General features: G+C 45.5%; 1 protein-coding gene across 4 annotated transcripts; it reads right to left on the reverse strand.

Annotated features, from left to right (window-relative positions):
• Nucleotides 1–9,126: 9,126 nt before the first annotated feature.
• NYAP1 (neuronal tyrosine phosphorylated phosphoinositide-3-kinase adaptor 1) lies at nucleotides 9,127–22,190 on the reverse strand. 4 transcript variants are annotated; one of them, XR_001594410.2, is made up of 8 exons: nucleotides 22,059–22,190; nucleotides 20,696–20,847; nucleotides 18,881–19,236; nucleotides 16,924–18,426; nucleotides 15,816–16,031; nucleotides 15,494–15,603; nucleotides 9,992–14,991; nucleotides 9,127–9,322 (listed from the first exon to the last, which is right to left on the reverse strand). XR_001594410.2 is itself a non-coding variant. In XM_016124827.2 (7 exons), exons 2-7 carry the CDS (start codon nucleotides 20,761–20,763, stop codon nucleotides 14,734–14,736), a joined length of 2,511 nt encoding a protein of 836 aa, XP_015980313.1. In that variant the 5' UTR covers nucleotides 20,764–20,847; nucleotides 22,059–22,190; the 3' UTR covers nucleotides 9,127–14,733. The 4 variants fall into 4 exon arrangements, 3 of the variants coding, with proteins under 3 accessions (XP_015980313.1, XP_015980315.1, XP_015980314.1); XM_016124827.2 differs by having other exon boundaries at nucleotides 9,127–14,991; XM_016124829.2 differs by lacking the exon at nucleotides 9,127–9,322 and having other exon boundaries at nucleotides 13,964–14,949.
• Nucleotides 22,191–23,497: the final 1,307 nt, after the last annotated feature.

A 23,497-nucleotide genomic window follows, 5' to 3' on the forward strand; every position in this document is an offset into this window, starting at 1 on the left:
AGCCAACAAGTGACTTCAGCCCTCTAGCTTTCTAGCCTTCCAGCTGAGACCAGGACCCAAACATTGTGGAGCAGGGACAAGTTAATACCACCATGTCCTAAATTCCTGGCCCATAGACACTGTGATAAAATAAATAATTGTTGTTTTATGCCACTATGTTTTCAGGTAATTTGTTATGCATGAGTAGCTAACTAACAGAATGGTGGCACTAAGGGAACACAAAGAATGGGTAATTGGCCCAATATGAGAGCTGTCTGGGAGGTTTTCTGAAGGGAAGAAAACTTGAACTGAGTCTTGAAGGGTGCATAAGAATTGTCCGGAAAGAGTGGAATGGTATTCCAGGTGTAGAGAACAGGACAGATAAAGGCAGGAGACTTAAAACAGCATGGAATATGGGAATAAGCTATATAGATAACTTACTCCCTTTTAATAGAGTCCAAAGTGAATGATCTTGATGCCCAGTTCTGCTCTAGAATAACTATATTTATTACAAGTTTCCTATGAGAAAATATACTTAGTAAACAATGAGGTATTTGAACTTTTAAAACTATTGACCTTTCATAAAAAGAATTCCAGAAGTTCAAGAGTCTCAGACCACATGCAGTTTGACATGTTAATTTTTTTAACCATTGTAACCATAAACATTAAAAAAAATTGAGATATAATTCACATTCCACAAAATTCACCATCTTAAAGTGTATAGTTCAGTGGTTTCTAGTATGTTCACAAGGTTATGCAATCATTATCACCATCTAATTCCAGAATGTTTTCCTCACCAAAAATAAACTCCATACCCATTAACAGTCATACTCTATTTCTCCCTCCTCCCTATCCTCTAGCAACCACTAATTTACTTGTATACATTCTATCTCTACAGATTTTCAAATTCTGTATATTTTCTATAAATTACATCATAAAATATGTGATCTTTTGGCTTCTCTCACTTAGCATGTTTTCAAGGTTCATTCATGTTCTATGTATCAGTACTTTATTCATTTTTGTGGCTAAATAATATTCCATTTTATAAATATACCACATTTTGTTTATCCATTCATCTGCTGATAAACACTTGAATAGTTCTCACTTTTTGAATTGTTCTTACTTATTTTATGAATAATGTGTGAACATTCATATATATATGAATTCATATATATATACACATTATTCATAAAATAAGTAAGAACAATTCAATATATATATTGCGTGTGTGTGTGTAGACATATGTTTATAATTCTCTTGGGTATATGCCTGGGAGTGGAATTGATGGATAATATGGTAGTTCTATGTTTAACTTTTTGAGGAACTGCCAACCTCTTTTTCAAAATCACAAATATTTTTACACCGAAGAAATACTATTTTAAAAAACTGAAATCTACTTACCCACAAAGGGGAAAATCAAGAATCATATCACTCAGAAGTAACATAATTTAGAGAATTTGAGTAAGTATGGAGGTACACTTGCATTTTCTTCTTCTCTCTCTTGAAATCCCAAACTAAAATGATAGTAATATATTTTCTTTTAAGTTGTAAACACTTATAGGCAAAGAAGGCAGAAAGGAGAAAATAATAAAATGTTTTGAAGTTGAAAAGCAGATGGATAAAGTTACTGATGATATACAGAAGACCAAAAAAGACCTAAGCCAGCAATAGGGGAGTCCAGTAGAAAGCTGATTGACCTCACAGAACCCCAGAAAAACTAAGATGTTATACATACCAGGTATCTCTGAAAGTGGGAGTGCAGATGGGGATGAACAAAGAGATCAGATAAAAGCTTATAAAAAATTTGTACACCCAAGTTCATAGCATCATTATTCACAATAGCCAAAAGGTGGAAGCAACCAAATTCATTGATGGGTAATGGGTAAACAAAATGTTTTACATACAAACAACTGAATATTATTTACCCTTAAAAAGGATGGAAATTCTGACACCTGCTACAACATGGACAAACCTTGAGGACATTATGCTAAGTGAAATAAGCTGATCACAAAAAAAAAAAACAACTTTATGATTCTACTGATATGAGGTACGTAGAGTAGTCTAATAGAGATGGAAAGTAGAATGGTGGTTTCAAGGTGCTGGAGGAGGGAGAATGGAAATAGAGTTTCAATTTTGCAAGATGAAGAGTTCCAGAGATTGGTTGCACAACAGCATGAATGTACTTGACACTACTGAACTATAAGCTTAAAGATGGTTAAGATGATACATTTTATGTTGTGTATTTTACTACAATTTAAATAAAGTTGATAAACAGATTCTTAGTTCCCCTTCCCCATCTTGAACAAGACGACAGTCCCTCCTCCATCCAGGCCAAAGATGCTGACTTTCTAGAGAGGTTAAACAAGAGGAACTCTTGGCCAGAGGATGTAACACAGCCGAGGGCAGAAGATTAACAGGACAAGAGAGATCTCTGGTCAGCCTCACTCCTTTCCCTCACTTTTATAAGTTCTGGAAACCAGCATAATGACCTCCTCTTCCTCCATCCCCATTGATGATTGGTGAAGCCCTCTCTGGAGTAATGAACTAGCTCAAGAGAAAGACCTTTGGATATTGGTACATAAATAAAGAACTGAAGGTCACACCAGCCTTTGACATGACAAACAGAAACCAAAGCAAAAAAGAGAAAAAATGACCTTGGAAGAAGCAGGAGCAGAACAACAACAAAAAAATCTTAAAAAGAACAAACTAATATTGTTAGTTGTTGGATAGATAAGATTAGCTATTTTATCCTTGAAGCAAGTACAAAAGACCATAAAAAGGAACATTCAGAGAATAAAAAAAGGCTCTTAAAAATTAAAAATGTATTGAAATGAAAAATTTAATAGAGGGTTTGGAAAATAAAGGTGAAAAAAACCTCCTGGATAGTAGAACGAATGACAAAGATACAAAAATAAGAGAAAGAAAATAACATAACACAATTAAAAAATTTATTTAGGAGATTGATCCAACATCCGAAAACATTAGTTTTATAAAGAGAAAACTAGATGGGAAAAAATTATCCAAAAAATAACTCTAGAAATATTGCCAGAATTGAAGAAATTAAATTTCTAGGTGGAAAGGCCCTATATGTATTTAATATAATGAATTAAAATAAACTCATATATAAAACAAATAATCTTGAAATTTCAGAACACAGAAGCCAAAGCAAAGAATTTTCCAGTTTACAGAGAGAAATAACAGGGAATCAGGAAGACTTCAGACTTCTTAACAACATCATTGAAAACTAGAAGACAGTAAAGCAGTATCTTCAAAATTCTGAGGAAAGATGATTGCAAACCTAAAATTCTGTACCTAGTCAAACTATCAAACTTTTACCTGTTAAGGTAAAAGACATTTTCAGATATATGAAGTCTCAAAAAAAAGTTGTCTCCCAAGTGTGCTTTCACAGGAAGCCATTGGAGAATAGGCTCCAATAAAATAAGGGACTAATACAAGGAAGAAGAAACCTGAAACTCCAGAACAGGAGTGGGGGAGAGAAGTGAAAGGTATTCCAGGATGATGGCTGTGTCACGGCTTATAGTAAGCCATTTAAGGTGTAAAAGGGGAATGAGTGGCTGCAGGGCAGCTGTCTCCACGAAAAAAATTAGGTTGATTAATCAACTGAGGAGACTGAATTTCTGATAGATATCTGAAACACTAGACCGCATGGCTCAGCTGTAAATAATATTTATTATTATTAATAATAATTAATAATAATAAAATAAATTATTATTATTATTATAAACATTCTGCTGACCCAAAGTTAGGATGTAGCTGTATTGGGAAAATGGGGGAAAGGGGAGAGTTGTATGTGTGTGGGGGGGGTAGAAGTGTAAAAATTAAATCCTTACTTTCTATTTAAATAAATCATATCTGTAATGGAAAAAAATCAAGAAGTAATTACATAAAAATATTATTTAGAAACCTGGAGGTACCTACCATAAGAAATGGTTGAGAGACTTGAGAACATTGAATTTGAGCAATGGGTCGATAGTATAATGAGGTGGGGTTGCTTTTATTCATGATTAGCCTTAGTATTTGACTTTTAAAATGATGTATATGTCTAACTTGATAAAAATAAAAACAAATTAATTTTTAAAAAGCCTGGGGGAAGGATAAAGTGGAAAAGAGATTTAGGTGGAGTAATAGAACATTCTGATCTTTCTCATTTTAAATTAGGGGCACGGCACATCAAACAATTTAATATGTGCAATGAAAAATATAGGATATAATGAGGATTTATATGGGACCAATTATAGAGCAAATATAGGGAGAGGCAGATGATGAAAGAGTGTGTGATAGAGAAATAAAGAAAGGAAGGAAGGGGAGGGCCAGAAAGAAACAAATGCCAAGACGCAGAAAGATAGATGCAGACACAGAAAGACATACCCAGGCACACATACACAAAGTAAGAAATGTGGAGTGATATAACAGGAAGAAATCCACAAGTATGCTACAGGAGTATATACATGTGTGTGTACACTTCATTAAGTAAGGCCAGAGACCCAAGTGTACACAGATAACATCTCAAAGTTTTGTTAGATAGCACAGAATGAAATTATTCCCACTAAACACCCCTCTTACCACCACCATGAAATGAACCCTCCTCTATTTTCAAGACTCAGCTAAAATCTCCCCTCCTCTGGGGAGCATTACAGGATACACCAGTTTGGAGCCATTGCTCTTGTCTCCTCAATTTCTAGAAAAAGAATGTCTTATCTTTCCACTCATTTGAAAAAAAAAACAATCATAGATGGCTTTGTGACATTCTTACATAGCTGTATTAAGTTGTTGCTGTTTCTTTAACTTCTGTTTAGCTTTCCAATGTTCACATATTGCCCTTCAATTAGGTAACGGGTGCATTGGGGACAGAGGAACAAAGCCTTACTCACTGAAGAATATTTCATGGGCAAAGCTTCCAGGGAGGCTCCGGATTTGAATTTCTTCTCTGCTGTTCACTTGCTATGTGACTTTGGGCAAGTTATTTGACGTCTCTGTGTATCAGAGTCCTTATTTGTAAGGTAGAGATACTATTGGGTTGAAATATATAAAACTGCCTATTTTCTACCATATTTGACTGACAAAAATGGCAACTTTATATGGTTCAATGAAATAAAACTGCTGCCTCGTAGGTAGTATGAGGACTATATATGCAGTGCTTGCATTGTAAGCAAGCACCATCCTGCTGTGTGAAAAGTGGACTGTGTAGAAAGCCACTCAGACCTTGTGGAACAAAAGCTACACACTTGGAATGCAGGATAACCAAACCAAAAGAGCCTGGCTCTAGATATACTGGAGCCTTCAGATCTGCTATGGACTGCTTATGTCTGGACACTTTTATATGAACAAGAAATAACCTTCCACTTAGGTTAAACTACTGCTATTTGGGTTTGTGTTGAAGCAGAAATCTTAATGAATGAAGGGCGTGAATAAGAGAGAAAGACATCAGGTATTTCTATGAGGAGATTTCTGCTTTGAGAGACTGGATGTGATGCCATTGACTGAGAAGAGCAGTCTAAGACATGGTGGATAGTTGGAAGGAAGATAATGAATCCAGCTGTGAACACGCTATCTTTGAGGTGAGCCTAGGGGAAACCAACCTGTTCTTCTGAAGCCTAGGAGAGAGGCTGAGGCTGGAAATACTGGTTTGGGAATCACATGTGTATATATGATTATCGTAACTTTGGAGATGTGATCGTCTTGGGAAGACATGTAGATACAGAAAAAAAGGACTCTATTAGTCAAGTGTTATGAAATGGTGAGAATACTAATGATCATGATTATTATTACCACTGATGAAGCACTTCACTATATGCTAGGCAAGGTTCCATGCTAAATACTTCAAGTATGTCATTGTTTGTATCATCAGGATAACCTCTTTGATAGATATTATTAATCCAATTTAGTGATGAGAAACCGATGCTTGGTAGATGACAGAACTGGAATTTGAACCCAGTGCTGATCAATCTCAAAGTCCACGTTTATAATCATAATTCTATAAATCTAAAATCATTTTTAAAAACTTATGGAAGTAGATATACAGAGTTGCTAGAACTCATCAAACCGTAGACTTAAAATGGGTACATTTTATTGTAAGTAAATCATACTTCAATAAAGCTAATTTGAAAAAGCAGAAATGTGATTTCAGAGCTTTCATTGTGCATACATCAAGGATCAATCTCAGTTGTTAACAGGAGATAATATAAATTTAAAGTGCTAGCAAGTGACAAAGGTTGGCAGTTTAGAAAAGTTTTGTGTAATTTTCCACCCCAACCCAGCCTGACTTAGAAATAAGAAGTGTCACTGGCACTCTTGAACACATACAAAAACCTGTGGATTGAATAAAGCCTTTAGGTTTTATAATAGAAATCTTAAGGCACTTAACACATATTGAGTTAGAGTACGTGTTAGGATACTCTAACTCAGTGTTTCTCAACCTCAAGACTCAAGGTTTCTCTGCCTCAACACTATTGACATATTAGACCAGGTGCTTCTTTATTGTAGGTGGGGTGCTGTCGTATGTATCGTAGGATGTTTAGCAGCATTTCTTATCTCTACATACTAGATGCTAGGTTCTATCCTCAGTTGTGACAACCAATAGCACTGCCAGATGTTCCCTGGGGGGCAAAATAACATGCAAAGCATCCTCTAACACCAATTAGCACATCACCTGGGTGGTAGAGCTTTCTCTTAAGCTGCTATACCACTAGGGTCAGGGACTCATGTCCACTAACCAGGGTGCCTAGCATCCCTAGGTCACTTTCTGGACACCTGGGCTCATCCTACTCACCATTCTGGGAAGGACAGCTACCGCTTGCCTCCTTGGCAGGGCACCTTTACTGCTACATCCCTTTCATCCTCTTCCTGCTCTGAGTCTAGTGGTTTTTATACTGATTCCTATAGGAGCAATGGCTGGCCTCTCTGTTGTCCTCTTGTACCCTCCCCACCTCATACACTGTAAAGCCCAAGTGTTCCCCTCCTCCAAGGTATAATGAGCAGTGTGATCTGTTGGTGGGTAGGGGTAGTGCCCTTTCTGCAGAGGCCCCCTCTCTCTCTTTCAGGATGGTGAAAGAAGAAAAATCCTCCATCTACCATAGGAGAGTTAGGCTGGGAGTAGTTCTCTTTCAGAACAATGATGAGCATGCCAAGGTTGGCAGTTTCCTATCTCTCTTCTTAGGAAAGAGGTAGATAACCCCCACCCCGACTCCAGGATGGAATTCTAGAAGTAAACTGTCCCTCCTCAGATTTGTTTTGTTGTCAGGGGCCTTTCACACCTTGGGCAAAAGGGTTTGCCCCTATAAGAAGTTCTTATAAGGAGCTGTCTCCTTTCCCTTACCTTCGGGCCTCATAGGTGAGAAAGGAGGAAAGAAAAACAAAGAGGAGGAGGAGGACTTTTCCTCATAGACCTTTTCACTCACCAATATCAACATGGGGTTGGGTGGAGGAAGTGTTCTCCATTTTATAGATTTTCATACCTCTAAGTAAACCAACCATGACAATTTTATGACCCAAATGCAAGGATACATTCTATGTTACTAAACAAGGTAAGTCACTTCAGATCTGGGCAGGGAAATAAATAATACATATTTAAAATTGTCCCTCTAGTTTCTAATTTTTCAAAAAGGTCTCCCCTCATTACTCTGAAATTTCTGGAATGTGTACATCTCACTGTCTCACCCATCCCTGGGCTTTCAGGCAGAAATGTCAAACACAATCAGCATTAAGGTCACCACTTGGTCAGTGGAAATTTTTTTTAATGATGGTATCGCCATCTCTGTTGCTTCCAGCCTGTGGTTTCTGGCTCCCAGCCATTTGTGGTGGCAAAGATTGCCGTTGGGTGGTAGTAGAGGGCAGTGGGTCATCTGGATGAGTCCCTCAGCCAGCATGCTCCTTGCTCCACCCAGGAACATTTGGGAGGTGACAGAAGAGCAATGGAAGCTGGACCCTCAGTATTGGCTGCAACCCTGAAGGTGCATGCATTAGGGTATCTGGGTCTGAATAGCCAGTGATGAGAGGCTCTAATTCCCAGTACTTTTCCTAATAGTGAGGTATTTGTAAACCATAGAGGCACCTTGAGGAAGCAACCAAGTATGTGGAGGGAGTGTGACATTCTACAGGACAACTGGCCCAATCTGTTTCACCAGTTAGAGTTATGGGAACAAAGGAAGTAAAGATAATGTGTCAGATTTGAAGGGACAAAGAAACATAACCAGATACATTGCATGGTTCTGGATAAACTCAGTCTGAAAGTCATATGATGAAGTTTTACCCTCCAATGTTATGGCATTTGGAAATGATATCTTTGGAAAGTGATTAGGTTTAGATGAGGTCATGAGGGTGGGGTCCCCATGATGAGTGTCCTCTTAAGAAAAGGGAGAATCGAATGTCAAGTATAATCGAAAAATTAAAAAAAAAATTTAAAGAATAAATAAAATAAAAATAAAAAGTGGATTTAAATTGTAAAAAACAGAGGAAGAAAGGCCATGCTGCTCTCCATCCTCCCTCCTCTCTTCCACCCTTCCACCTCCTCCCCTATCCTCTCCCCTTTTCTCTTCCTCTCCATCCCTCTAATATGTGATGATACAGCTAGAAGGTAGCCACCTACAAGCCAGGAAGAGGGTTCTCCCCAGGGATGGAATCAACCTCGATCTTGAATTTCCATCTTCAGAACTGTTAGAAATAAATGTCTGTTGCTTTAAGCCACCCGGTCTATGGTATTTTGTTATGGCAACCTGAGCTAAGATGCCAGGACACTTTAGGGCACAAGTAGAGAAATATATATACACCTAGTATTAAATAAGATGAAAATGTATTGATATGGGAAGGTGTAAACCATTAACAGAGAAAAGTAGCTTTGGAAACAATGTGTGTAGGATGATCTCATTTTGTTAAAAACATTGAAAAAGTCCTGTAATGTTGTGCAGTAAGCTGTTAAATGGTAACATCTGGGTGGTGGAAATATGGTGTTTTATTTTATTTTTGCTTTTCAGTATTTGATAACTTTCTATATATGCACATATATTGATTCGTAAAAAATAAAAGGTTATTTTTAATAAGATCGTGTGTGCTGGGAAGGGCTTCCAAGATAATTTGCTCCCACCCCTCACTTTTCTCTAAAGAGGAAAATTTTTGACCCGTCACACTGACTTTAAAAAAGCAATACTTTTTATTATGGAAAATTTCAAAGACTCAAGCACAAACCAAACACTCATCAGCATCAACAGTGATCAACTCATTCATCTTCACTCCTGGAATTTTCTCCCTTTCCATTTTATTTTGAAGCGAATCCCAGACCTCACATAATTTATCCCATTGATAGTCCAATATCATCTCTTCAAAGACTCTAAAAAATACATAACCATAATACATTATCAGATTTAAAAATTTAACAATAATTCCTTATTATCATCAAATATCTAGTCAGTGGTCATATTCAATTGTCTCATAAATTCAAGAAGTGAGCTTTTAAAAAGAATTTGTTTTATTGAATCAGGACCAAAATAAGGTCCATAGATTGCAATGGGTGATATGTATTTTTTAGTCTCTTTTTAATCTACAGGTTCCTTTTCTACCTCTTTATTTTCCCTGGCAATATATTGGTTGAAGAATCCAGGTTGTTTGCTGAGACATTTCCCATGGTCTGTTTTGCTGATTGCAACCTCTGGTGTTCAATGAGTTTCCCTCCCTCTCCTCTGTATTTCCTACAAATGGTAGCAGCATCTACAGAATTGATCATATTTCTAGGTTCAATTTTTTGAGGACTAGAACACTTCATAGGTAGTGGTGCATTCTTCTGTCAGGAGGCCCATCACATCTGGTTGTCAATTATAATGTGATATGTGATGATAGCTGCTGTTGTAACTCAATACCTGGATCCATTACTTCATGTTGATATTCCAATTCTAAAATTCTATTTTCATTTACTAGCTAGAATATTTGTATATAGAGAAACTCCTCTTCATCAACTATTTGATAAAGGTAGATAGATGCTTGATTCTTTCCCTTTACTTACTAGTTTTCAAAATGATTCTCTAGCATCCTCCAAAGGTGAGAAACACTTTTGTCATTGTGGACTTATGAATTTAACTATATTTGTCTTCAGTTTACTGCAGTTCTTATCCTTCTTGATGCTTGAATTATCCCATCCTTTGGCCATTGGGAGCTCTTCAAGTTTGCTCCCAAATCTTTTGGACATGACCTTAGTAATCTTTGATAGAAATCTCCCTTCAGAGCTGAAATATGATCTCAACAGACAAAATGGGCCATGAGAAACAAGACAGGGTGTAATTTCTGAGGTCTTACTTTTATCTCTCTTTTGATTCAAATGTGTTCCCTCCCCAGTGAAGGCCTCTCCCATCAGGCTCCTGGCTCCCTCTTGACTTGAATGCTCCAGAACCCTCCCACCTCTGGCTGTGCTGCTCTAGACTTCCCTGCTTTGCTAGGGTTTCAAAAGATGGAAAGTCAGCATTGGAAGTGGCTAAGTGACCCCAACCTTCTTTAACACTTACCTATTTATTCCTCTTTTTAGAAAATAATATATGTAGTTTTCTGATTTCAGAATGAAGACATACACATAAAAATTCAAGCAACAGAAATTCATTTTTAAAGAAGTAAATTCAGCCCCACTCTTCTTAGACCTCAAAATAGTCACCATCAACTATCTGGTGTAATTCCGTCTAGGACTACATAAAAATTTACAAATAAATAATTTTTCTAAAAATGCTTTTTCTATGTGTACTTTTTGGTAATTTCTTTGTTCACTTATTATGAACTGCTTTCTGTGTTTAGAACAGCTATATCTGCTGTATTCTGTTTCATAGCTTCAGTTTTCCATTGTTACCATAAATTAGTGCCACACTGATGAACTTTGGGGGTTGTTTCCAATTTTTCATTATTTCAAACAATGCTGCAATTAGCACCCTTGTGCTTTTAGCTTTGCACACCTGCGTAACTATTTCCATAGGATAAATTCCTGGAAATTGAATTTCTGAGTCAAAACCATGCACATTTAAAATTTTAATAAATAGCATTAAACTTACCTCCAGAAGGGCTGTATTAATTTACATTTATACAATGAGTGCCTGTTTCCTGCACATACTTGCCAGATTGATGTTATGAAATTTTTTGTTTTGTCTGATAAATGGAAAGTATTTTATTATTGCTTTATTTTACATTACTTATTGTCCAGGTTGAACATGTTTATTGGTAATTTATGTTTCTTTGGTGAATTGTCTGTTCAAGTCCTTTGTTCACATTCGTTAGGGTTGTTTTTGTTTTTCTTATCAACTGACAAATCTCTCATATATTGTATCAATTGTTTTCATAATGTTAAAAATATTTTCCCAGTTTAATGTTTGTAGTTTGACTTGACCATACAGAAGTTTTGTGAATGAGATCAAACTTAAAAGTCTTTTGGTTTATTTGTTTCTGGTTTTCATGTCATTTTAGAAAGGCTCCCTCCATCCTAACGTTATAAGTATGCTCATCTATTGTTTCCTTTTAATGTTTTGTTTTTCCACTTAGATCTTTTAGCATAATGAATGAAACAAAAATCCAGCTTCCCACACTCTCATGACTGGCTAATTGTTCAAGAAATAATTATTGAATAACTTTTTCCCCACAATTAAAATACGCCTTTATCATATATGTACTAAATTCTCATGTGCATTTGGGGCTATTTCTGGACTCTATTCTAATGGATTGTACCAGTTATGTGCCAATCCCCATATGCTGTGCTTTTATTTCAACTTTTAATATTTGGTAGATCAGGCCCACCCATTGCTCATCTGTTTCAGAATGTTCTGGTTTTTCTCATTATCATTCTGGATGAACTTTTGAATTATTTTGTCAACTTTCCCAAATTATCCTTTTGGGATTTAGAGACTGCATTGAATTTATGGATTCAGAGGAAGCTAACATCATTTATATTATGGTCTTAGCTAAGAACAAGTCATGTCTTCCTGGTTTAAGTAACTCAAAGAACTTTAGTTTTATTGATTGATTGAATATAGAGCCTATACATTTCTTGTTAAAGTTATTCCTAGATATTTTATGATTTCTGTTGATCTTTGGGATGTTTCCTTCCATTAATTTTCTAACTAATTATTAAAAAGCTACTGGAAATCCTGCCATTTTCCACAACATGGATGGACCTTGAGGATAGGATGCTAAGTGAAATAAGGCAGACTGATAGACAAGTAGTATATGATCTCACTTATATGTGGAATCTAAAAGAACTCATCACAACAAAAAAAAATTAACTCATAGATAGAGAATAGATTGCTGGTTGCTAGAAGGGTGGGGGACAAAATGGGTGAAGGTAGTCAAAAGGTACAAACTTCTAGTTGCAAGACAAATAAGTCCCAGTGATGTGATGTACATAGCATGGTGAATTTAGTTCACACTGCTATATCATATGTTTGAAAACTGCTAAGAGTAGATCTTAAAAGTTCTCATCACAAGAAAAAAAATTATAACTATGTGTAGTGATGGATGCTAACTAAACTGACTGTGGTGACCATTTCACAATATATACATATATTAATCATGTTGCACATCTAAAACTAATACAATGTTATATGTCAATTATATCTCAAAAAAAAAAAAACAAATTTAAAAGCTATTCCTGGTTTATATTTTGCTCTTAATTATTATCTCTATCCACACTCTCTCTTATAGAGCTCAGCCTTGGCCTTGAGTACCATGTCTATGTTGATGACTCCTAATAACCAGTTTTGTCAAATGTCCCAAACTATCATCATCATCATTTTTATCTCTAACTTAAGTGTTTCCTAAATTTTAAAATTTCTCATACCACTGTCACAATTTTTTATATTCTGTATACCACCTGTACCATTATTTATTTTTCTTTAAACCAACTCATTAAAAATTAGCCTTATTTTGTGCAATAATATCCATGAAATAATACCTGATGTGCTGGTTATAATTTCTCTAATACGAATGAAAATAAATATCAGATTATTAAATTTTTTTAAAATGTCCATCTTCATACTGTTTAAAATCATCTCTTGTATCATCCACCACATTCTTTTGAAACTGTTCTAGCTGGTCACAAACATTTCATGCTGAATATTCATCATTGCTTCAAAATTCATCATTCTCTCTCAAAGTCCTCTCAACCTCACTTTTCCTGCTCTGTCAAGGTGATCATTTCTCTAATCACATGAGCTCCAACCCACGGCTTCACAGATACCCTATTCATTGTTCTTTGCCCTCCATTCTCTCAGACACTCATTTTATCCTCCTCCCTGGTGATACATCACCTCCCAGAATTCCTCTGCATTTCCTCCCCAGGACAAGCATCTTGCTTTGAGTCCCATCTTTCTAAGCCAGCTTCATCATGCTGAGTATTGTCCTCTGCATTATTTCAACACACTTCCTGCTCCCCACCCCCATCTTCTACTGTTGTACAAATGCACTGTGATTTTGGGAATTTCCCTCCTCCTCCTGCTCATCCAAATCTTACCTGTCCTTTTAGATTCACTTTCCAGGAAACCTCAGATGATTCGAGCCCTCTCCCTCTCTTATTCCAGAAGCACTGTCTAGGGTCGGCTCAGGTAGCTCATCTCCCTGGGTAGACTATAGTTGCTTGCAGGCAGGCTTCAGTCTGAATATTCCTTCTGCACTGGTGCATTGCCAACCACACATCAGATGCTCCATAAATGCTTGTTGAGTCACTGCATGGTGGCATGTCCAAAGACTTACCTCAAACTCCACCTGTCCCTGTTACTTGCTACAGCCAGCCACTCAACCCTCCCTGCACAACCTTCAATTCCCACCAACCAAGAGCTAGAGGTAAAATAAAACAGGTAAGAAAGGTGTAGTGCACTGAAATTTAAGAAACCAGTTCTAGGATCGTTAATCTTTTAATATATTATTCTGAAAAGAAAGGAATTAAAAAAAAGTTCCTGACATCTCTTCTGATTTTTTTAAATTAAATAAATACCCAGCCCTGGCGCCCCCGCCCCCACCCGCTAAAATTTCTCTCCTTCCCCTTCATCCCACCCAACCCTGGGGTCAGATCCTCACTCCAGAGCTAAATAAGATGCCTGTTTCAGAGCAGGCCACTCTCACTACCAAATTCTGGCGACTTGTAAGTACTGTAAATGAGTATGCTGCCCTCAGCTCCCTTCTGCTTCAGTCCACACTCCAAACCAATCCTTAGCTTTGGGGAGGGCTTGGTTGGTGGGGCCTGTAGGCATTGGGGAGAGTGCAAAATTGGTTCCCTTTAGTTGCCTTCGATTCCCTACTCCCTGCTCAGGAGTAGGTGGGAGGACCTAGCATTGTCCTCCAGATTAAAATAAATAACAAAATAAATACGCCCTCCCCATTTCCCGACTTTATAAAAGAATTCTTCCACTTCTCACTCTCTAGTCCCTCTTCATTTGACCCGCCCCCCTTCCTCCCTAACCCTTCCCTCCTTCCCCATGCTGACCTCTGGCTTGGCCTTTGCCCTCTCAGGAGGCGGAGTCTACCACGCTCAGTTGGGAGGACAGCGAGGACCTTACTTCCAACCTGAAGCAAACCTTCCTCCTCCCCCAAATTTCTAGGGATGCTGCTGGCGCCCCAAGCCCGATATGCCTAGCAGACTCCTCGACTCTGGGGGTTAGGGAGGAGGGCAGGGGTTCTTCCTGACTCTCTCTCACTTGGTCCTTAAAGCGTCCCTCTTTGAAGGCAAGTCTCCCGGAGAGCCCCGCCCCGCTCCCCAGTCTAAGGCCTGGCCCCGCGCCCTCCTCAGATGGCAGTGTCCCAGAGGACTGTGTGCTGCCGGCGGCAGGGCGGGGTGCCGGACTTGCGGGGCTCAGGCCCCCGCCGCCAGCTGGGGAGGATGGGCATGCTCTCTTGCTTGCAGAGGCCTCGGTCGGGGCGGTGGCGCGCCTTGATCTCCTTGCACACGCAGCGCTTGCGCTCGATGACCTCCAGCAGCTTGCCATCGCGCTCGCGGGCCGGCTGAGGCGGCAGGGGCAGAGGAAGCGGCAGTGCAGGGTGGGTCTGTGCCCCTTCCTCCCGCCGCCAGCCCAACGGGGGAGAAAGGAAGATGGGGGGAGTCAAGGACCTCAGAGTGACCGGGCCCTGTCCCCACTGCGGAGATCAGTGCCTTCCCCCAGAAACAAGTCCTCTCTTGCCCCTGGCTGGGGGCGCTGATGGGGGCAGAAATCCAGCCTTTGCAGCCTTTCCCCGGCTGTGCGCCCTGGTTGCAGGCTGGACCTTTCTCACCCTGAGGAAGGGTTGCTTTTTAAAAATTGTCTTCCCAGAGGGCAAACCTTTTTCTAAATGCAGAGGCGCACTCTTTGCCATTGCAGGCCCTGCCTAGCTTGCCAGTCATAAGCAGCTCCTTTCCAAGATCCTCCCTGTATCCCCTCACTCTTTGCCAGGTTCCTGTTAGTTTGTGCCAGGCCCCAACCCGACCTCTTGCCTTTCTTTCCACACCCAGGCCTCCTTCTTCTCTATCTGCTCCTTCTCAAATAAAACCCAACCTCATCTTCCTTCTCACCTGGCTCAGAACATCCCGAGGCTGGCTGCAGGGCCGGGGTGTGTGGAGCGAGGCCTGCCGGACTCCAGAGGTGGAGGCAGAGCGCCCCAGGCGATAGCCTCCTGTGAAGTCTGAGGTAGAAAGAAGACCAAAGGGGCCTTCAGGTCTCCCCCCCCACCCACCCAAATGCCCTGAGTACTACCCCTTCCAAGATGCCCCCTGCCTCCTCAGAGGAAAGAGGATGGAGATGTGGTCTTAGGATGTAGGTCCCAGGACATGGACCCTAGGAGATTCCCTCCAGCCCACCCCATCTATGTATAGGTATGAGAGGGCAGGATGTCACCTCCATTTCGGTGGCAGGCTGGGAAGGTCTGGCAGGGGGTGGGCAGCGCTGTGCGGCTCCCTCCTCGGTCCCCTCCATGATGTATCCTGGCAAGTAGGCCCTCCGCCCCCTGGCTCCTCACTGGGATCCCTGATGTCACAGGGGCCCTGTCCTCACGTTCCACCTTGCCTGGACCCTCAGCACTGCCATTCCAGGCCCGGGCACCATCTTCAACCTCTGCTGGGATGACAAGGAGAGCTCAGTGCCTGTATGTGCGAGAAGTCTTGCTGTCCCCCCAACTCCCCCCACCACACACACACGATATGGATGGACCAAAAGTAACTGCCCCTTTGCTAGTCATAGCTGGGAAGGGTGGGACTCCCCCAGCTTGTACACACACAGGAAGGACACCAGTACTGCCACTTTGCATTGCACCCATTGGTACCATCCCTGGGATAAGAATTACAGGTATTTGCTACTTCTAAACCTTTTTCCCTGGTCAGAGGAGTCTTGCATACACCAGCTTTAGCTTCCAAGCCCCTCCAGCCCCCTATAAGGCTAGAATGGCCACCCTTGGAAACAGACAAGGGGCACTATTCTCCAGGAGGAGGAGAATCCCAAATCCTAGCCAAGAAGTAGGTGCGTGTGTGGGTGGGGGGGGGGAGTTGGGGGGAAGGGCTGCCCGGGAACTAAGCTCATCTGTGAGTAGGCCAGGCAGAGCATTGGGTTGCCAGGCAACTATAGGGGCCTCCCTCTCCTCTCCCTCCTGTCTGGATGGGTTGCCATGGTAACAGCTGGGAGGCAGCTGTGTTTAGCTCCTAGTGTGCGCACACTCACAAACACACACCCCTGCAACCCAGCTAAAGGAGGGGCAGGGAGTAGAGCAGGACGGGGTAGGAGGAAGAGGCTGCTCTAGGGGCCATATTCTAGATCTCTTTCCTAAATCATCCTGCCCCTCCAGCACACACATAGGGACCTCATCCTTTCAGACTAGTACATGCCTCCTCCCTCTGATCTCCCCCAAACTTCCCAGTTCAGGACAATGGACCATGGCTTCCAAATAACCTCTCCAAGGCCTCCCCCAAATCACCACGAACATCCCCATTCCTCCCCAACCCCCCTCACTCACTGTCCAGTTCTTTTGCCTTCCTCCCTCCATACAGGACCTTCCTCTGCAGAGCCCAGCTTGCCCCAAATGTCGAGGCACCCATCTCTTCTTCCTCTTCTGGTGTCCCTGCACTGGCGATGACGTGAGCACAGGAGATACTGGCAAAGGCACCCCCATCGGTCCCTTGCTCCTGCAGCTGGATCTTGACCATGGGGGATGGGGCCCCCATTCCACAGCCCTTATTCAGCACCCCCCCAGCCTTGAGGCTCTCGTAGGCAGGGGGTCTCTTGAGCCCAGCTGCGGAAGCTGGGTAGGTCCAGAGTGGGGTCAGGGGGCCTGCAGTTGGGTCCGGAAGGCTGTGTGGGGAAGCCAGGCAGCTGCGGTGATGGAGAACTCCAGCTGCTGCGCCCATAGCCCCACTGTGGGGGCTGGACTTTCCTGGCACAGGGGGCCTCGAGTTGGTGCACAGCATCCCGTGGAGGACCGAGATCTCCTTCTCTGTCTTCGGCTCCCCAGTACCCAGGGGCGGCCCAGCTGGCAGGACGGAGTGTGTGGTCACCTTGACTGCTGAGTACACCATGGTGTAAGACACAGCCTTGTCCTTGTTGGGGCCGGGGAGCAAGGTGGCCGGGCCGGAAGGGGCTGCCGGCGCCCCTGCCGCCTTGGGGCAGATCATGCTGTGAGAGTTGGGGAGCTCCCGCTCTCCCCGGGACTGACCAGAGCCCTGGGGTGGCAGCGGTGTCGAGTGGCTCCGGGCCCGTCCTGAGGGTCCCAGCAGCAGCAGGTTGGCAGCAGAAGTTGGAGGCGGTAGAGGAGGTGTCTCCCGCTCCCGGGCAGGCACTTGGGGAGCCGGGGTGGAGCCTGCTGGCTCTTTGGAGTGGCAGAGGACTGGTAGCCTTGAGAAACCATCGCCAGGGGTTCGGGAAGCAGACTTGGCTTGGGGGAAGGCCAGGAGTGGAGGACGGTGCTGGAGGAGGTTGGGGAAGGGTGGGGGGATTTCACAAGGTGCAGTCTTGGTGGGTGTCCCGTCCCTCCGGCCTGGGAGGGCTGAGGATGGACGGCGGTGGGTGTGGGCCTGGAGGGCATGAGGCTGGTGTGGCGAGGATGTGGTGTTCAGTGGAAGGGTCTCATTGGCCCGGACTTCCCCTGCCTCCTCAGGCAGCGGGTACTTCATCTCTTCATATATGGCCTCACTCTCTTCTGAGTCCGAGTCAGCACCAGCTGGAGGGGTTGGGCCCCCACCCCCAAGAGTGGGCCCAGTCAGGCTCCCTCCACTTCGCCCTCCTCCCCTGAAGACATCCCCCACCATCTCAATGTACACTGGCTCCTCTTCCTGGGCACCCACCTCAGGGTCCCCAGTGATGCAGGACCCCCGACTGAGGCGCTGAAGGGGCAGGTTCCCCCCTCGAAGAGAGGGAGCTGGAGGGCAGGACTCATCGAAAGAGACAGAGAGCTGGGTATTGGGGCTTCGCCTGGGCTTCTGTGGAGGAACCTTCCGGCCCTCTGGGGCTGGCTTTTGTGAGCCTGGGAAGGATGGGAAAGAGAAAAACAAACTGGAGTCTTGGAGAAGGAAATGAGGAAACCCTTTCTGACCTTTTCACCCATTCACAAGGACACATCTGCCTCTTCATTTTGCTCACATCCCTCAACTTACAGCTTCAGTGAGTTCCTATCCTACTGGTCAGCCTTCAGTCCTTAAAATTAATTCAGAATCTGCAGCTCACAGCTTATAGTCCCTCCCACCGTCCAAGGACATGACTGACACCCCTTTCCAAGACTGGACTTTTCAGGGAGCTTTCCCTGCTCTTGAATAATTCATCTCAGGCCTTTTCAAAATGAACCCCCCCCCCATTCCCTCTGAGAATGGAACCTTCCATTTCCTTGGTTCTTCCCTGAATGAACCCTCTTGGGCCTTCCCTGGACTAGAATGGATCCTCTTAGCTCCCAGCTTCCCCTGGGGAGGGATGGGGTGTCTCACCTGCTTTCTTGCTAGGGGGCACCTCTGCCCCGGACCCTGCCATGCTGAGCTTGGTGCTGGGGTGTCTCCGGGGCTTGGCTGGGGGTCTTCGGGTGCTGCTGTCCTCGGTGAGACCTCCACCGCCTCCCCCAGGCCCACCTCCCACACTGTCCATGCTGCCCACTGAATGGCAGGAGAGGGAGCGTGGGGCCATGGCGCTGCGGCAGGGGTGGGGGGTGTGCTCCTGGGAGGCAGGCATTGTCATGAAGCCCATCCTGAGGGAGCGGCGCAGCGAGGTGATATCCCGCACTCGAACCCCAGGCCCCGGACCAGCCCCAGGCCCCACGGGGCCTCCAGGAGCCACTTCCTTACTGGAGCTGAGAAGAGAAGGCCAAGATGGAGCAGAGGTCGGATCTCAGGCCTGGGCCTCCCCCTTCTCCACCTCAAGAGGGGTTTGCAACTTTGTGGCCTCTCAGGGAAGAAGAAGGGGACCTGAGACAGGGACGGGGTAGGGGAAGCATGACGGTCCAAGCCACTGAAGTAGAAGCTTCAGGCAGAATCCCTACCTTTTAAAAAAGGCAATGGGGGTAGGGATGAGAGAAGGGGTGAGTATGTGTGCAGGGGAGCATTCTGGAGAGCTGGCTGATCCCAGCCTGGGCATATCTACCACATGACACATGTGTGGACAGCTTCATACACAGGCAGAGAGATGCAAATTGACACAGCACAGCTCTGGCTTCCACATCTGCCCCAACAGCTCCGTTCCTTTTCACTTTCACATTGGCCTACACCTTGCCTCTGGCCTCCCCCATGTCTAGTTACTGCAGCCTACTACACTCCATACCACATCATGCTTCCTCTCCAGATACCGGCTATACCGCAGCATCGCCAGAGCAGCCTCCCCCAACGGATCCTTTTTCCTCCTTTGGTCTCTCTCTCTCCCCCTCAGTGTTGTCCTATCTCTCTGTCACCCTCCCAGGCTCACCCCTATTCCCTTCCACTGTCCCTGAGCTTCTGAGTAGAGGGTGGGTGGCTGGCAGGAATGAGGAGAGAGCTGCTGTGGGGTGGGCTTTCATTAAGGCCCCATCTAACTAACCCTTCATTAGAGAGATCGCTGCAGTGATAGCTCTGATTAATCTAATTAACAAGAATTAAACTCCACAGTTGTGAGGAGGAAGCAGGGAGGTGGCTCTGACTCAGGCTCCAAGAGGCTGTGCAGTCAATGGGAGTGAAGAGGAGAAGGAAGCAAGAAGGGAGAGGCCAGGCCTCAGGTCTCTGGGAGGGCAAGGAGAGAGGGCAAGCAGGGAGGGGTCCCCAGCACTGGTTCTTTTGCAGAGCCCAGCCTGCAAGTCCCCCACCACACACACATAACTCTGTCACTTGGCTGCTCTCCTCCCCAAGCAGAAGAGGCTGAGAGGGGGCCAAATGGATCTTCCCTGGTGCCCCTCAAATGACCCTGTTCCTGGATCATGAGGGCAGCAGGGCCTGCCCCTTCCAAGGTCAGGTGACAGGGGGAGGAAGGAGCCAGCCTCGAACTAACAGGAGACACAGGCCAGAGGTGAGTCAGGAAGGAGTGACTCGTGCCTTTGGGGATGGAGTAAGGCCAATGAGGTGCTCCTGAACTGGAAGCCCCCCAAGAGGCCATAACAGGGGCTGAGCCAGGAGCAGGGGCGGGGACAGGGTGGGTGCCATTCCAGCAATTCTGTACTGAGTACAGACTCTTGAGATCAGACTGATGACCAGGCTATTGGATCCAAGAAAGGCAGAAGGGATGTGGCTCAGCAAAGGGGAGACAGAGGTGGGCAGGCGAGGGGGCAGTCCAGGACACAACCTTACCTCCTCTTGGTCTCCTCCTCCTTGTGCTGCCTCCACTCCAGCTTGGTTTTTCGGTAAAGGAGGTTCATGTCGTGGAGCAGGAGGTGGGGGCTGGGGGGCCCTGCTCAGTGCTGCCAGGCCCGGGGGGTGACCCTCCCTGGGTCCCGGATCCACTTGTGGTGGGGAGATGGGAAGAAAAAGAGAAAGATGTGGGATGGGTGGGGGCCAGGAATGAATGAGAGAGACAGAAAGGAACAGAGACATGACTCGGGGCCTCAGAGAGAGGTAAACAGATAGAAGCACAGAAAACCCAACACTGCCTCTGGAACCCATAGACAAACAGACAGATACGGACATGTGTACACAGGTTCACACATCCTGATAAAGGTTTTCAAAGCCACAATTACACACTCTGGAGAGATCATATCAACACAGATTTCCATCCTGTAAATACATCTTGATCCACAGACAGGACCCATAAACACACATTCAGACACACAAACCACGGGGCCATAGACCCACATCTACAAATAGAGGACACATAGATCGACGTAGGTAAACACAACCTAGAAATAGACATAAACAGACATAAACACCTGACACACCCACAGCACACACAGACCTCCAGACAGACAAATAGGCTGCATGGAACTGGACATAGCAACAGACAAGGAGTTATGCCTGGGCCTACTTGTGTACATTGCAACCCACTGGAGAAGGGGAAACAGTCAAGACTCCCCACCCCCTCTTGGGCCTTGAGGCTGGAGGGTGTCATGAGGGCAGAGCAGGGATGCTGGAGAAAGGGTGGGAGCACTCTGAGTTGGGCATCTACAATAACACCATCCAAATATTTCCATCCCCCGCTGTCTCCCCTTTCAGTTCTTCCCCTGGCACCGGTTTCTGTCCACCCCTCTTCCTGTGCCCTGGCCCCTCAGCGATGTTCTCTGCCTCGCTCTCTGAGGGTCCAAATCACCTTCTTCCTCCTTCAGGATCTAGGACTCTCCGGGCTACCCTCTTCCAGTCCCCGCCCCTCAATCCCACCCTGGGGGTCTTCAACCTGGTCCCATAGCTATCTTCTGAGCAGCGGCCTCCATACCTGCTCTGGTCTCCCTTCCCCCAAATACACTATCCTGCGCTTCAGCCTCACCTCTCCTCCCAGGCGCCCCTCCTCACTGCCTGTTCTCTCCCTTCCCTGTTTGTTCCAAACCTGGCCGGCTCCATCTCCCTTTCTATCCAAGGGCCCCAGGCTCCCGGACAACCCTCCCCTTCCCCTTGTCCCGCTACCTTGGGTTTCTCCGTCTCTCGCCCTGCCAATCCTCCCTTCCCCTGGTCCCCCCATGCCACCTCCCCGCACCAAGCCTCCCGAATTTCTACATCACCGTACCTGGCCTGCCGGGTGCCGGCCCCCCCATGCCGGGCTCCGCCCGGAGCAGGAGGAGGGAGGAGAGACAGAGGGAGACCAGGGGAAGCCGAGCTGGCCCTGCCGCAGAGACAGCCCCGCCTCCGGGTCCGCCCCCAGACCCGCCCCCGGCCCCAAACCCACCCTTCCACACCCTTCAAGGACGGAGCCCGAGCGGCTGCACCGCGCCGCGCCACAAGCCTGGTGTGGGGGTCATGGGGGCCGCGGAGTACATGAGAGAACTCGGAGAAGGGTTGCGGGGCTCAGGGGACCTGGTGTCAGCCCGCCCTCACTTTGGGGCATCCACTTCTCGCCGCCTCTCGCCCCCTGCCGGGCCGGGCGATGCTGGGTGCAGTGTCCAAGGCCCTGGCCGGATGAAGCGAGGCGCAGCGCGCAGCAGCGCCCTCCAGCGTCAGCCCGAGGCCAGCACCCGAGCGCATCCCGTGTGCGCCAGGCGCTCGCGGGCTGCGCACCCCGCGTGGGCCCGGACGAGGCTGCGGCTGCGGGGCCCAGAATGCAGTGAGGCGACAAGGCCGGCAGAGGGGGCCGCTTTCCGGGCCGAAGGGAGCTGAGAGTCTGGAGCCTGATTATCTGTGTCTCTGCCCAGCAGGGGGCGTGCGCCCTTGGCCGCGCCCCGTCTTCCCACCGCCCCCCAGGTGTGGGGAGGGCACTGGAGCTTGTTCACTTGGTGCTGGTGGCCTGCCTATCACTGCAGTTTCCAAGGCGCCTGGACCTTGTTTCAACGCTTGGCTCAAAGTCTTACGCCTGTCCGCCCCCGAGGCCCAAGTCATCCTTACCATAACCTTTGACTCCGCGGCGGTGCGGGTCAGGACCTCGGCGCGCTGGGTTGGCCTCTGACTGCGACCTTCGTGGCCACGGCCTGGGTGCGGCCTCTGCGGCCGCTGAGAAATACCACCTAGCCCTTTCCCCCCCCCCCCCATCACCGTTCTCATTTGCTCGCAGAGAAATTTGTCCCTCAGAATTCCATTTGGTGCATTTTGGCTGCAAGAAAACCTCGCTTCTACCCTTAACTGGCTGAAAAATGGACCCCCAAAGATACCCATGCCTTAATCCCTGGAACCTTTATATGGCGGTCTTTGCAGATGTGCTGTGTGGCTTTGGGCAAACATCGCAAGCTCTCTGAGAGACGCTCCATCTCATACCTACCTCAGTAATGTTGGGGGCAGTAAAGTAATGAATACAACGTCGTTTGTAAGTGGAAAAGGCCCCATTAATTAAAGGCTATTATAAATGCCCCTGGGAGAAGTAACACATTAAAACAAGTAACAATCCTTTCACTTTTACACCTTAGTGTGAATGAGTTTTTACTTATTGATGCAATACACTTTTCCTTAGAGCCCAACAACGTCCCAGGGTCTGTTGACAGGGAGGAGTCCAAGATGATGCCAAGTGTCTGGGGTGGG

Source organism: Rousettus aegyptiacus, unplaced genomic scaffold (assembly GCF_014176215.1).
Source record: "Rousettus aegyptiacus isolate mRouAeg1 unplaced genomic scaffold, mRouAeg1.p scaffold_m13_p_8, whole genome shotgun sequence".
In the NCBI taxonomy this organism is placed as follows: domain Eukaryota; kingdom Metazoa; phylum Chordata; class Mammalia; order Chiroptera; family Pteropodidae; genus Rousettus; species Rousettus aegyptiacus.

Coding starts and splice junctions, on each gene's coding strand:
- NYAP1 (XM_016124827.2), bottom strand. CDS start 20,763: ATGAACCTCCTTTACCGAAAAACCAAGCTGGAGTGGAGGCAGCACAAG. Junction 18,427..18,880: donor GCCCCCTAGCAAGAAAGCAG/GTGAGACACCCC, acceptor CATCCTTCCCAG/GCTCACAAAAGCCAGCCCCA. Junction 16,032..16,923: donor GAAGGCAAAAGAACTGGACA/GTGAGTGAGGGG, acceptor TCATCCCAGCAG/AGGTTGAAGATGGTGCCCGG.